The 15,861-nt window shown below is 39.5% G+C and overlaps 1 protein-coding gene across 16 annotated transcripts in view; it reads left to right on the top strand.

Moving 5' to 3' along the window:
- Positions 1-14,041, top strand: part of LIMS1 (LIM zinc finger domain containing 1) — a 151,039-nt gene extending 136,998 nt beyond the window's left edge. For 10 of the 16 annotated variants that reach the window (XM_033175524.1, XM_033175528.1, XM_033175527.1 and 7 more), the window contains 9 exons: positions 1,043-1,109; positions 2,601-2,721; positions 3,158-3,307; positions 5,419-5,569; positions 6,147-6,239; positions 7,532-7,580; positions 10,300-10,375; positions 10,572-10,763; positions 13,491-14,041. In XM_033175524.1, the coding sequence (XP_033031415.1) occupies positions 1,043-1,109; positions 2,601-2,721; positions 3,158-3,307; positions 5,419-5,569; positions 6,147-6,239; positions 7,532-7,580; positions 10,300-10,375; positions 10,572-10,719 (855 nt within the window). In that variant the 3' untranslated portion in view covers positions 10,720-10,763; positions 13,491-14,041. Of the gene's footprint in view, positions 1-1,042; positions 1,110-2,600; positions 2,722-3,157; positions 3,308-4,045; positions 4,050-5,418; positions 5,570-6,146; positions 6,240-7,531; positions 7,581-10,299; positions 10,376-10,571; positions 10,764-13,490 lie in introns of those variants that run through there. The other 6 variants (XM_033175525.1, XM_033175535.1, XM_033175534.1 and 3 more) reach the window with 2 other exon arrangements.
- Positions 14,042-15,861: the final 1,820 nt, after the last annotated feature.

The raw sequence follows: 15,861 nt of genomic DNA, 5'->3' as shown, positions 1-15,861 counted from the left end.
TTTTTTAAAAAAGCAACCCCCAAGATAGAAAATAGACCTAGAATTAATATTGAACCTGAGTCTTCTAGTGGAAAGCCATATTGATGCATGAGATACATGAAATAATTGTAGGAGGAAAGGGCAGCCCGACTCATTTCACTATCACTAAGATATGCTTTTCAAGTAAACAGATAGTATTAAAAAATTAATATTTACGTCTTGTCCTGTACTAATCATTGTAATGATAATACAGAAGAAAATAAATGTTAACCTTTACAGCCTTATAGATTCAGAAAGCACATTTTAAAATTTCATGTTTTATATATATATTTTATTGCAGAAAAGTATGGCAGGGCGATCAGTTAAAGACAAGTACAAAAAATATACTCGGATAAAGGAGGACATGAAATGGAAACAGTTCAAGAAATGAAAGATGTAAAAATCTCGGCTGTTAAAAGGATTTTTTTTAATGGATTTTGGTCATTTTAAAATGTACTAGGGCTGAGCATACTGGCTAACGTCTGTGGTCCCAGTGCTTTGAGAGGCTGAGGTAGGAGGATTGCTTTGGGCCGGGAGTCCAATAACCAGTCTAGGCAACATAGCAAGACTCCCATTTAAAAAAAAAAAAAAAGTACAATGTGCTAGAATATTTGCCCTTTGTAAATATTTAAGGTTACAGTGAGAATTACAGACATCGACCTAAAAAATGTGGGAAGTGAGTTGTATGTATGTGCCTACTTTCTGGAGGGAGAGGTGATCCATAGCTTTCAACAGATTCATTAAAGGCAGGGTATTTGAGCCAGAAAACAATTCAGCACAGTCAGAGGCCGGGTCACCATCCCTGTAGGTGTACTAGTCACTCTAGCCTAAACTCATTCCATATGTCTTTCCTGTACCAACATGCAGATGTATGGATAGTGCAAAAGTGTATCTGCTTTTTAAAATCCCGGTAGAGTTACAAACTCTTAGTGCGGAAACATCTTTCCTGTATATCTCCATCAAATAATTATATTTCTCCTGTGATTATTTCGTGTTTGTAAGTTGGTGGTACCCTCTTTTTCAGTTTGAAGGAAGAAAGTACTGTGAACATGACTTTCAGATGCTCTTTGCCCCTTGCTGTCATCAGTGTGGTAAGTTTTACTGCTAAACATCAAGTAAAAAGTAAGTTTCCGGTCGGGTGCCGTGGCTCACACCTGTAATCCTAGCACTTTGGGAGGCAGAGGGAGGAGGATCACCTGAGGTCAGGAGTTTGAGACCAGCCTGGCCAACATGGGGAAACCCCATCTCTACTAAAAATACAAAAATTAGCTGGACGTGGTGGTGGGTGCCTGTAATCCCAGTTACTCAAGAGGCTGAGGCAGGAGAATCGCTTTAACCCAGGTGGCAGAGGTTGCAGTGAGCCAAGACTGGGCCACTTCACTCCAGCCTGGGCAACAGAGCAAAACTCCATCTCGGGAAAAAAAAAAAAAAAAAAATAAGCTTCCAAATTCCTTAAGTCATTTCACACTGGTGAAGTATCAATGCTAAAGATGGTTTTTGGTGCTCATTATGAATAACTGTTGGATACTTCACTCCTCTTCCCTATTGTTAATATATAACAAGCTGGAGGAGTATCAAAACCTAGAGAGAATTGATTTTTAAGGACATTTGAAGTAGAGGTATTTTGGGATGAACTAGGACTCCTATCGGGTGGCGATTAGGATTGTTCTTTTCCTGTGTTAACACAACCTTTATCTACTTGCTTTTGGTTTTGCCAGGAAAGAGGCAGGGAAGACATCAGTGAGGTGCTTTCGATGCTTAGGGATGCTTCAGCGTTGCTTGCATGGCGCATAAGCAATGGACTTGCTTGCATGTTGTCCACTTCACTGGTTGCTAATCCCTCTGCTAGGTTTCCAGAGATTGAAGGAACTGAGTAGAATGTTCTAAAGGTTTAATGAAAGAATAAATTAAGTGTGGGTTATAAGAAACTGTGCTGTAGATTTCAGTTGTCTATGTTGACAATGACAGAAATAACCAAAAGGCATTCAAGACAGCCCAATACCTCATTTGGAAAGGAAAACTAGATTCAGAGATGAGACAAAACAGCCCAAAAACGTGGCTACTGAATCAAAAACAAAAACTCAGATGAAATAAAAACTTTTTTTCTAATGTGCTTACTCTGGTAGACACATAAATAAAAAGTTCCTCTACTGGCCAGGTGTGGTGGCTCACACCTATAATCCTAGCACTTTGGGAGGCCAAGGCGGGAGGATCACCTGAGGTCGGGAATTCGAGATCAGCCTGACCAACTTGGAGAAACCCCACCTCTACTGAAAATACAAAATTAGCCGGGCGTGGTGGTGCATGCCTGTAATCCCAGCTACTTGGAAGGCTGAGGCAGGAGAATCGCTTGAACCCAGGAAGTGGAGGTTGCAGTGAACCAAGATGGCGCCGTTACACTCCAGCCTGGACAACAAGGGCGGAGCTCTGTCTCAAAAAAAGAAAAGAAAAAAAAATAGTTCCTTTGTTGAGAAAGGCTTAAATGGTTTTTATCCTCACTGTTTTTCCTTAATTGCTCTCTTAGTAAATAAAGTGCCATGCTTGTTACTTAGTAACATCCTTTGGGTGTTGCTTTCCCACAGGTGAATTCATCATTGGCCGAGTTATCAAAGCCATGAATAACAGCTGGCATCCAGAGTGCTTCCGCTGTGACCTCTGCCAGGAAGTTCTGGCGGATATCGGGTTTGTCAAGAATGCTGGGAGGTAGGTGGATTTTCATCCTTGTCAGATGCGGGTGGAAAATGTGACTGTGACAAGATCACGTGTATTCTCCACGTGGGATGTAAGGCAGTTCTGTAGGATACCGAATTGAGGGCATGGGAACTCAGACACTGCAGTGTGTTGACTGAGTGCTGCTGCTGGCAGTGGACCCTTGCATTGCTATGCACAGGGCATAACTGCTGCATGCATGGCTGAACTACCAACAGGGGATGTGCCTAGATGGAGTTTCATGAAAATCAGTCAGATATTAGGGTTGGAACACAATTTTCGTGTAGCTTGATTCTGCTCTGTTAAGCACAGGAGTGATTTTTTTAAGAAATGGTTTGTTTAATTTCTTTTCAGAGGTAAGGGAAGCATATTTCTTTTTAACCATTAGAAAGAACCTGAAATTTTAAATTTAAGTTTTGGCTCTGTTTAGACACCTGTGTCGCCCCTGTCATAATCGTGAGAAAGCGAGAGGCCTTGGGAAATATATCTGCCAGAAATGCCATGCTATCATCGACGAGCAGCCTCTGATATTCAAGAACGACCCCTACCATCCAGACCATTTCAACTGTGCCAACTGCGGGTACTGGAATTGTTTCTTTTTTATTGCACAAGCAGTGGAAAGGAAAGACTACATTTATCTCTATTTCTGTTACTCTAGCAAACTAAATTGTTTTTCTCCAATTTTTAGTCTAGAAAATGTTAAACCTGTAGAAGAATTAAGAGAATGATATAATGAAACCTGTATACCCTTAATTTTGTTTCACCAGTTAACATTTTGCCACGCTTGTGTGTATACAGTACATTCTTGTTTCACCCACCTGTGTATGTGTGTGCGTGTGCATGTATACACATACCTCTAAAATTTCTCATGACTCTCAGTATACATCTCCTGAGAATAAGGGCATTTTCCTATGGAACCACGATACTATTTTTAATTTTTTTTTTCCTCTTGAGACAGGGTCTCACTCTATTGCCCAGGCTGAAGTGCAGTGGGCAGTCATAGCTCACTGCAGCCACACCCTCCTGGGCTCAAGCAATCCTCCCACCTCAGCCTCCAGAATAGCTGGAACCACAGGCACACACCACCCTTTTTTAATTTTTTTGTAGAGATGGAGTCTTGCTATGTTGCCCAGGCTGGTCTCAAACTCCTGGGCTCAAGCAATGCACCCATCTCGGCCTCCCAGAGTGCTGGGATTATAGGCATGAGCCACTGCACCTGGTCAGAATCACAATACTCTTATTGTGCCTAAGAAAATTAGCAATAGTTGGCCAGGCACGGTGGTTCACGCCTGTAATCCCAGCACTTTGGGAGGCCGAGGCAGGTAGATCGCGAGGTCAGGAGATCAAGACCATCCTGGCTAGCACAGTGAAACCCCATCTCTACTAAAAATACAAAAATTAGCCGGGCATGGTGGCAGACACCTGTAGTCCCAGCTACTCGGGAGGCTGAGGCAGGAGAATGGTGTGAACCCGGGAGGCGGAGCTTGCAGTGAGCCGAGATCGCACTACTGCACTTCAGACTGGATGACAGAGCAAGACTCCATCTCATAAAAAAAAGTGAAAAAAAAGAAAACAGTTTGGTCACATAAGTTCAGCCATCTCATCTTTTGTGATTGAATTATCAGTTTGCGCCTTATCTCATTTTCTTACCTATCCTTCCTCTTGGGGGATTCTCCTCTCCTCATTAGCATCTCTCCTAGAGAATTACATAAAAGGGGTGAAATTCAGACGAGTCTATTTGACTAATTGGGACCATCTCTGACCAAATGTTTATTGATGCAGGAGACTGAAAATAATATTTAATTTGAGTATTTGGAGAAAGAAAATTCTGGGAATTTTATTGTTTATGAAAATAAATCTGTTAACCTATAACTCTTCAACAGCTTGTGACCATTTAAATAATTGTTAGTAAATGGAACTAGTCTCCCAACTTCTCAGTTTGCTTGGAAAGGTCATGTCTTAGTCTATTTTATGCGCCTATAACAGAATACCACAAACTGGGTAATTTGTAACCGGCAGAAATGTATTTGGCTCATGGTTCTGGAGGCTGGAAAGTCCAAGATCAAGGGGCTGGCATCTGGTGAGGACCTTCTTCTGCATCATAACATAGCAGAGGGCATCACATGGTGGGGGAGAGAAGAAGGGGGAAGGAAGAGAAGGAAGGAGGCTGAATTCGTCTTCTTATAAGGAACCTACCCCCTCAATAACAGCATTAATCCATCCGTGAGGGCAGAGCCTTCATGATCTAATCACCCCCTTAGAGGTCTTATTTCCCAACACCTGCACTGGGGATCATGAACTTTGGAGGGCACAGTCACACCATAGCAGGTAGTATTACTGAGTCTACCCTCAGCACTGTGATTATTCCCTGTAGCTTTTAAACGAAGACAAATGGACTAAAATGTAATGTGATAATATAAGAAGGAAATGATGAATATGCCTGGTGTGTTGGTGTGTATCTGACCTAGTCTTGCATCTTATCCTTTTAAGATACAGATGTTTTGGTAGGAGTCTGAAACCTGTTCAGGCCTATTAATTCAGGTTATTCTGATCACCTCTAACAGGGGAAAAAGAAATTTGCAGGGATTGTCATAGTAATGTCTTTAAAAACCTGAAAAGTGTGCTAGCCCCATCGGTTGGCCGTTTTTCTCTCAGTATTAGTATTAAGCTGGCTGTCTTTCTCACGGACAGGAAGGAACTGACTGCCGATGCGCGGGAGCTGAAAGGGGAGCTATACTGCCTGCCATGCCATGATAAAATGGGGGTCCCCATCTGTGGCGCTTGCCGACGGCCCATTGAAGGGCGCGTGGTGAACGCCATGGGCAAGCAGTGGCATGTGGAGGTGAGTTCTGAATGGCAAAGGGTAACCAGTTCTTTCAAATCTCCATGATTAAGGTGTAACCAATACTTTCAAATCTTCATGATTCAGGGGTAACTAGTACTTTCAGATCTCTATGATTCAGATGTCCTGGCAAGATTAGGAGACTCTAAAGATTCAACATGGACGTTTTAAATTGACAATTGACTTTGCTGACAGTTAAGAATATAGAATGTACACTGCTTTTGTGAATGTCTCAGTAATGATACAGGATGTGCACTTTTGCTCCTAAAGCCTTCTTGAAGCAGGAAGTGCCATGGTCTGTATCCAGCAGCAGCTCCTCCTTTGTAGGTACTACTAAGATGCTCACCTCTGTTCTCTTTTTGGGCTATTGTAATAGGCTATGTCAAGTAACCTTTAAAGACAGACACCTGAATTAAAACTGCAAAAGTATTATATTATGAGGCCACCTATGGCCAAATGAAATGACTGTCTCAAACTTTCATTCATCTTCTCTGAAAAAAGGTTAACTTTGGGGTTTCCTTTATTAGATATAAAATATGGCAATTCAAAAATGACCTATAGCAATTTTTCTTTTCAGCATTTTGTTTGCGCCAAGTGTGAGAAACCCTTTCTTGGACATCGCCATTATGAGAGGAAAGGCCTGGCATATTGTGAAACCCACTATAACCAGGTATTGACTTTAGTCACTGGGTGCCAGATAGACTTTTATGAACCTAAGCTTATCAGTAGTTTAACTACAAGTAAATCTCTTGGAAGATGTGCACTGTTGAGCAGAGATTTATTTTTAACTTTGTATTTGGGAAATAATTTCAGACTCAGAAGCTAACTATAAAATGGAAAATACAAAGAATACCTGTATGCCTTTCATTCAAGTCCACAGTTCGCTTTATCGTTTTGCGCGCTCGGTCTTCCTGTGTAAAACACATACTTATGTAAATATTATATACAAGTACGATGGCCGTTTCTAAAGCATTTGCCAATAAGTTCATCATACTCCTTTACCCCTAAATACTTCAGTGTATATTTCCCAAGAATATGGGACTCTGACATAATCGTAGTTATCAATATTGATACTATAACCCATTTATTCCAATTTTGTCGCTTGAGTCAGTAGCATCCTCACAGCACTTTTTCCACTCCCAGACTGGACCCAGCCTGGGGTTGTGATGTTTCTTTAGCCTTCTTAAATCTGGAACATTTCCAGAGCCTTTTAAAATTTTTGATGACATTGACATTTTGGAGGGATGCAGAGGGCCCCTACCACCCTTTTAATAGACTACTTTCCTCTTGGGTTCACCTGCTGCTTCTCTGTGCTTAGATGAGGTTATACACAGCAGGTTGCAGCCCCATACGGTGGCAGGCATCCTCTCAGAACCTTGCCCCTGGAGCACTTTATACCTCTCCTGCACTGGTGATCTCCCAAGCGTGGTGCTGGCCGATAACATCACTATGAATTACAATTTCCTTCCCTCTTTTGTAAGAAAGAAGCAATCTGTGGGCAATCATTTTATGACCATGGAAATGTCCTGTTCCTCATCACCTGCCCTAGATTTAGCACCCCTTGATGATTCTTGTCTCTGTGCCAGCTGCAAACGACAGTTCTCCAGCCCCACATCCTCCACCCATAGTCTGCACCTCAGCGCTCTGCCTGAGCAAGAGCCCACCTCCTCTCCCGTCTAGAGGTTTATTCATTTGTCTGTTTCTTATCCATATGGACTCACAGATTTCTGTATTTTGCATTACTTATTTGGGTGTTCAAACTATCATCTGGAAAGTTTTTTTTTTTAATTGATGGCAGTGAATTACTTTCATTGTAAGAAGTAAAACACTTGTCAAAGAACTTTTACTAATTTTCTCTAGTAGTGATAAGTTCTCAATTTAGATAACCAGCTGTTTTTAAATGTTCAGTGTTCTAAAATATTTAACACATCTTGAACTTTGACCACCTTTTTGTATTTTCAGCTATTTGGTGATGTTTGCTTCCACTGCAATCGTGTTATAGAAGGTGATGGTAAGTATCTGTATGAGTTCTAGATTGGTACCAGTTTGACACAAAAACACTAGGTAGGGTAATGTGGAAATTCAGGTTGGTGATTGCTATTGTTTGGAATGTGATCGTTATCAGTTGCTTTTTCTCTTTCTTTGGCGTATTTCCCAAGTAATCTGTAGCAGTAAGATGATAATATCAAAGAGTTGGATTTGTTACTGATTTATGATACTACTTTCGGTCACTACCACAGTGTTGTATGCCAGCAATCATGGGAACTGTCCCTGGTGGACCCTAAGACCAATTTCTGTGTCCAGTTTCAGGAAACTCTAGAACAACGTTTATTAGGAACAGTTTAATCTGCTATCGTAGTTAGGAAGAGGCACTTTAACCTCCACATACTAAAACCTGGCAGTTATCAGCAAGCATATCTAGGACTTACCACCCTTGTACTTTGGTAATTAGGCTGGGCTGATTGATTGGGACAGAAAGGAAGCAGCTGTGTTTGCTAACAGTCACTAACACAATTCTGCCAGAGACTTCCTGGCAAAGTTTTGAACAGTCCTGTTTTCAGCATGATTCATGGCTCCCTGCAGACATCACCTAATTCAGGAAATACTTTTGAAACACTGTTCATGTGCAGTTTGTGAAAACAATCCAGGAAAACAATCTTTAGTGCCATTGAAAATAAAACTTACCTCCCTCCTCTGTGAAACAGACGCCAGGTGAAAGAAGCTGCAAAGGAAGCTGTCTTGTTACCAGCTCTGGAAAAAAGACTCCTACAGGAGCAAATAAGTTAATGTCTGGATTTTTGAAAATTATATACCTATTTTATATATGGGTATATATACACATATTTATAAATATGTATGTGTGTATATATACATATAAATATGTATATGTATAAATACACATATTTCCTTGTTGGGCCAACAGCAGTAGGGACAGAAACAGCAAGCTCACCTAAACAACATGATGCATGGACAGTCGCCACATGTGCCCAGGTGTAGGGGGCACAGTTGCTGGTGTAAGACATGGCACACATTTATAACGTCACAGGATACTTAAGGACAGGGAAAGAGTAAAGTCAGCCCTCCGTATCCAGGGGCTGGATCCAAACATCCGTGGATTCAGCCAACTATGAATCAAAAATATTTAGAGAAAAATAATATAACAATACAAATAATACAGTATAATGACTATTTACATATCCTTTGCATTATACTAGGCATTATAATTAATCTAGAGATGATCTAAAGTATACGAGACAAGACCAGGAGCAGTGGCTCACGCCTGTAATTCCAACACTTTGGGAGGCTGAGGCGGGCAGATCACCTGAGGTCAGGAGTTCAAGACCAGTCTGGCCAACATGGTGAAACCCCGTCTCTACTAAAAATACAAAAAATTAGCCGGGTGTGGTGGTGCATGCCTATAATCCCAGCTACTCGGGAGGCAGAGGCAGGAGAATCACTTGAGGTTGCCGTGAGCCAAGATCACACCATTGCACTCCAGCCTGGGCAACAAGAGCGAAACTTTGTCTCAGAAAAAAAAAAAAAAAAGTATACAACACAATGTACATAGCCTATATGCATTTTATATCAGGGACTTGAGCATCTGAGATTTTGGTATCCTCAAGGCATCCTAGAAACAGCATCCTGCACATACTGAGCAACAACTGTATACATAAAGGTTGAGGGCCGGGTGTGGTGGTTTACACCTGTAATCCCACCACTTAAGGAGGTCAAGGCAGGAGAATTCCTTGAGGCCAGGCATTCAAGACCGGCCTGGGCAACATAGCAAGACCTCCATCTCTACAAAATAAAAATAAAAAATTAGCCAGATATGGTGGCACACACCTGTGGTCCCAGCTACACAGGAGGATGAGATGAGAAGACTGCCTGAGCCCAGGAGTTTGAGCTGTGATCACACCACTGCAATACAGCCTGGGCAACAGAGCGAGACCCCGTCTGAAAAACAAAAGAAAAGAAGCTCTCAAGAAAGAGGTTCTTGGCTGGGCATGGTGGCTCATGCCTGTAATCTTAGCATTTTGGGAGACTGAGACAGGCAGATTGCTTGAGCCCAGGAGTTCAAGACCGGCCTGGGAAACATGGCAAAACTGTGTTTCTACAAAAAATACAAAAATTAGCCAGGTATAGGCCGGGCGCATTGGCTCACGCCTGTAGTCCCAGCACTTTGGGAGGCCAAGATGGGCGGATCACAAGGTCAAGAGATCGAGACCATCCTGGCCAACATGGTGAAATCCTGTCTCTACTAAATATACAAAAATTAGCTGGTCATGGTGGCACACGCCTGTAGTCCCAGCTACTCAAGAAAATATGGCAGGAGAATCGCTCGAACCCAGGAGGCGGAGGTTGCAGTGAGCCATGATTGCGTCACTGCACTCCAGCCTGGCAACAGAGCGAGAGTCCGTATCAAAAAAAAAATTAGCCAGGTGTAGTTGCATGCACCTGTAGTCCCAGCTACTCAGGAGGCTGAGGTGGGAGGATCACTTGAGCCTGGGAAGTTGGGGCTACAGTGAGCCAAGATTGTGCCACTGTACTCCAGCCTGGGCAATAGAGCAAGACCCTGTCTCATTAAAAAAAAAAAAAAAAAGATTATTGAGAACCTCCACCAAGTGTCACAGACACAGTCGTAGTTCTGTTTTAGAGTTGAAATTCTAAGCTGCCCTGCTCCCCATCAGGATGTATTTTCATGTGACCAGATCTCTTTCCTCTTTCTCTAGTGGTCTCTGCTCTTAATAAGGCCTGGTGTGTGAACTGCTTTGCCTGTTCTACCTGCAACACTAAGTTAACACTCAAGTAAGTCTACGGTTTTGTCCAGTGTGAATCCTGAGACTGAAAACTTTGGGGTGACACTTAAAAAAAATCCTAGAATTTAGAAAAAGAATTATTTGATTTCTTATTTCCTCTTTCTGTTCAGGCCTTCTGAAAGGAAAGGTTCTTCCTTTAATTGTTCCCTGTTCTTTCTTCTATTCCTTCTTTGTCCTACTCAAAGGGATAAGTTTGTTGAAATTGACCTAAAGCCAGTCTGCAAACACTGTTATGAGAAAATGCCAGAAGAATTTAAGAGGCGACTTGCCAAACGGGAGAGAGAAGCAAAGGATAAGGACAAGCAGAAAAAGAAAAAGGCAGTCTGTTTGTAAACTTTTCTATCGCTCTGTCATCATCTTCGCTACTTTCTCCTTTGGTTAGTTCTTTGGAATATGTTTGTGTTGTTTCTGTCTTTTGCTTTCTTCCCCCTCATCGCAACTTTTGGGCATGTATTTGTAGTCATCAGAGATTGAAATACAAGTATTTGTCCTATGTAGAATTGGTCCTTTAGCATAATTGCTAAAATTGCAAACATTAAATGAATACGCTCCATACTTAATACAGGTTTGTGGTCATGTATTTCACTTACTCTGTAGACTCACTCACCTCATTTTTTAAATACCATATGGTGTACATTTCTTTCCTTTTTTTAAAATGGATTCAAAGGGAAGAATTCTAATCTGTTAATAGAACCTGGAAAAAGTTTTAAAGGATTTTTGTCTGATAACTATAGCTTTTAAAACCCTGGTTTTTGGTTTCCTTGCCAAAATCATTTAATTGATAAATTATAAGTGTTCTTTGATATTTTTAAAAATGCATATATTCTAAGTTATATATTAAATTATTTCAGCATGGCCAGGCATGGTGGCTCATGCCTATAATCCCAGCACTTTGGGAAGCCAGAGCAGAAGGATTGCTTAACCCAGGATTTTGAGACCAGCCTGGACAACATGCCTAGACCCCATCCGTCAAAAAAAAAAAAAAAATTAGCCAGGTGTGGTGGCCCATACCTATAGTCCCAGCTACTCAGGAGGCTGAGGTTGCAGTGAGCCATGACTGTGCCAACACACTCCAGCTTGGGCGACAGAGTGAGACTCTTGTCTCAAAAAAAAAAACAAAAATCTTTCAACATGTTTCATATGTAAGCAAAGTCTATCTGATTTACATAAGACCTCTTCTGTGATGTTTGAATATGCATTGATACAATACCCATATGCTATTGTTTATGAATTTATTTCCTCAATGTCTTCAAACTCTTTTTTTATTCCTGATTTTTATGAGAAGTATTTCAATCTTTGAAATTCTCTTGAATTACTAGCATGATTGTTCCAGTTTTCCCTCATAGTTACCATTGTGTTTGGAGCTCTAAAAATATTGTTTCAGTTTACATGTTTCCTTCTATAAAGAGGAATTAAATGTAAATGTAAGATTAAAACAATGAGGCAGGGCACGGTGGCTCACGCCTGTGATGCCAGCACTTTGAGAGGCCGAGGCAGCAGATCACTTGAGACCAGCCTGGGCAACATGGTGAAACCGCATCTCTACTAAAAATACAAAAACATTAGCCAGGCATGGTGGCGGGCGCCTGTAATCCCAGCTATTCATGAGGCTGAGACAGGAGGATCGCTTGAACCTGAGAGGCAGAGGTTGCAGTGAGCCAAGATTGTGCCACTGCATTCTACCCTGGGCAACAGAGTGAAACTCTGTCTCAAAAAAAAAAAAAAAAAAAAGATTCAAACAGTGGGAAAGCTTGCTAAGGTAGTCTCTCTGAAAACAGGAATAATTTTTTTTTCTTTTGTCACAAAAATGGCAGTTTTAATAGCTTTTGCTCTAAGAAGCCCTTGGGAGAAAAGCCTGTAAAGTAATTCCCAGTGTGGTGTTTTAAAATAGACGATTTTTCATTTTAAATATGGTTTAGGAATTTCCTTTGTTACTAACATTGTCCTTTAAAATGATCTTGAAGCAAAGTCTAATGTTTAAATGCAGTAAAAAAAAATCAGTAGATTTTATCATTTTTGTCATAGATAGCAATATATCACTAGATTTATTTCACAAATGCTACCTGAATATGATTTCACGGACAATGAACAAGTTATCAAGTTGTATATTTACTCAATTCAAAATTAAACACTCTGGATTTCAACAGTAATATGCTCCTGTAATTACCTATTGGAAATGCATTACAGATGGTCAGGAGGCTATCTGAAAAGTTGTCTTCTCCAGGACCGTTTTAAAAATAAATTGATGTGTATTGCCCTAGCTTTTCAAAAGAATAGTTGAGTTCTTCAAATAGCTACCATTTACAATACAACCACAGGTGATTTGGTTACATTTATGTTAAGAGTGATTAAAAACTTTCTTGCAACCTTTCTGTCAGATACCCAAAATAACCCCTTATAATTTAAAATTAATTAAAGCTCATGGCTACCTACTTTAAAGTACTAAGTAAGATCATGTTGCCTCCAATAGAGAAATCACTCACATTATAAAAATATGATTCTTTCCTTTAGATAAATTTATCTTTAAGGTATTCCCAAGATATTTTAAAATGTGATTATCATCCTGGGCAATACAGCAGGACCCTGTCTCTCCAAAAAAATTTTTTTAAGTTAGCCAGGCATAGTAGTATGCATGTGTGTCCCAGCTATTCAGGAGGCTGAGGTGGGAGGAAGACTTGAGTCCAGGAGTTAGAGGCTGCAGTGAGCTGTGATCACCACTGCACTCCAGCCTGGGTGACAGTTGAGGCTCTGTTTCCAAAAAAAAAAAAATTGTGATTGACTGTACTTAAGTAAATTATATTTACATTAGATTTCCTGTTTACTTAGTACTGAATAAAATGTAATCTACAGTCTGTGTTACACAGATGGATGTATAGAACCAATGTATAAGGACTTTTTTTTCAAATGATACTGAATTTATATATATATATATATATATATATCACAATAAGAATTGAGGTTAGAATTATGGTTTTTTTACTAACATTAATATAGATATCATCACCTAGTTGCCTTCGTTTAGTTCAGTACAATTCACATTATTTATATATCTTTGTTGAATATGTTTCCACTAATTTCTTTTTTTTAATAATTATTATCTTTAGGAATAAGTTTGTGGAGTTTGACATGAAGCCAGTCTGTAAGAAGTGCTATGAGAAATTTCCACTGGAGCTGAAGAAAAGACTTAAGAAACTAGCCGAGACCTTAGGAAGGAAATAAGTCCCTTTATTTTTTCTTTTCTATGCAAGATAAGAGATTACCAACATACTTGTCTTGATCTATCCATATTTAAAGCTATATCTCAAAGCAGTTGAGCGAGAAAAGGACCTATATGAATGGTCTTATGTCATTTTTTAATTAAAAAAGAAAAATTCATATAATCGTGTTTAAAACACAGATGAAGTCAGTATTCACCTTTGTTAACCCTTATCCATTTGTTGACGTGTAGACTGTTTACAAAAAAAAAAACATGGTTAAATGTTAAATTTTAATTAAGGCCCCCCCAAAATTAAATATAACTTTTTAAAATGAAAGGAGTCACCTTCTACATGACTCAGGTGAAAAAACAGTATAAACATTAATTTACTTTGTATTCAAAAGAAAATTCCAACTGCTGTTGGGGAAGGACACAGAAAAAATAACCAACCAAGAAAAACAAAAACAAGAAAAATGAATCTTATACGATCTTAGTATATTTATCAAACTAGTAGCTATAAAGTGAATATACCCATTACTAAGACAAAAAACAGGTGTAATTCAGAACTACTTGATTTTTTTTTAGTTAAATGCAATAATTATTATGCTTAGTTTTATAACCTGCTCTCCTTGTGAATTCTTCCTTCGAATGATTACTTAACACAGTAGTAATAGCTAGCTAGTAGGATGTCTTTTAAATTTTTGTGCAAAATGTATACCAGGCATTTGAAAATACACTTTACAATATTGGAAAATGAAGTATTTTTAATGTATTACAGCAATTATGTGTCTAAGCTTAATGTTAAGCATGTAATCTTAGGATAGGACATGAAATTAAATTGTATGTAGCTTGGAATGTATTGCTTCAGAAAAGTGAATGTGTATGTCGGTCATATTGCCTTTATAACCATGCTGATATCTGTGCTTTATACATATTCAAACTTGCCTTGCCTTAAAAAAATACATACTGCATACTTAAGTCAGGAATTATAGCCATCTCACAGAATACCAACTAAAACTAAGTGCATTGAGATCTGAGATTGGTAAACCCGGATTCATTTACCACAGCTATAATGAAGCTTTTAAAAACTCTCTTCTCCTGTTTTGGGGGAAATCCATTGTTAATTTCTGTCATCTTAGAAGAAAATGATGTTGATAGGTGTTTCAGATTTTCCATTTCAAATCTTATAATTAATTGGATTTATTTACTACAAGTAGGAGGTATAAATGACACTCTTAAATTGGAAGGAGGAGTGTTTTAGTGTCTGTTTTAGGTCAAAATTAGTGATTCTACTTTTTTCAAAAGTTGAATCCTGAAGTTTCAGGACCGCTCTTCCTTAATAAACTTGTTAATGTAAAGCGAGCTTTATGAACATTTAAAAAATGCTGCTGCTGCTTTGTTACTCAAAGAGAAAGTTGCCAAGAGAGACTTCTTAGGGAAAATATTTTGTTTTCCAAAAATTGCTGAAATATTGTTTTGCCATTTTTAAAAAGTCTCAGGTTATTACCACTCTGCCATTAAATATTTGTATGCCTGCATTTTAAAAAATTCTGTGCATGTACTTTATGGAGTACATTCTATTTTTGTTTTCAGATACCCTACAACCAATTATTTTTTTAGTAATCTTTTAGAATTAAAATTATCATAGATGATTGAAAATAATCATCACATAGTTTAAGATTGTATGTATTCAGTAGTTTAAAACAATCTTTGCCTTTGACAGTAAGAATCAAAGTCCCTTCAGTGTGCCTTTGTCAGCTAATATGTGACCAGCAACGACAACCTTGGGAATATTTATTAAATATTATACTATGAATATAGGCAACATAGGACAGGGTTTGCAGTACAGAGTCTTGATGCTAAATTCTCATATACCTCTACACGAGAAATATGGAGCAGGAAAACAAGCATTTACATACATTCTTCATCACTTTGAAGATGCATGGCCTGAACTCAACTGCTTGTGTTTGTTTACATATCAGGCATAGCCAGGCATCTCCTGTAGCTAGAGGTTCCACTGCTGTCTTTGCTCAGTCCTCTTTTAAAATACGAATTAGTGGCCAGACGCAGTGGCTCACACCTGTAATCCCAGCACTTTGGGAGGCCGAGGCGGCTGGATCATGAGGTCAGGAGATCGAGACCATCCTGGCTAACACAGTAAAACCCTGTCTCTACTAAAAATACAAAAAATTAGCCAGGAGTGGTGGCGGGCGCCTATAGTCCCAGCTACTCGGGAGGCTGAGGCAGGAGAATTGCTTGAACCAAGGAGGCAGAGGTTG

Source organism: Trachypithecus francoisi, unplaced genomic scaffold, assembly GCF_009764315.1.
Source record: "Trachypithecus francoisi isolate TF-2019V2 unplaced genomic scaffold, Tfra_2.0 Lachesis_group17, whole genome shotgun sequence".
NCBI lineage: Eukaryota > Metazoa > Chordata > Mammalia > Primates > Cercopithecidae > Trachypithecus > Trachypithecus francoisi.
Note: the sequence above shows the minus strand (reverse complement) of the source record. Positions and strands in the feature narration are given on the sequence as shown.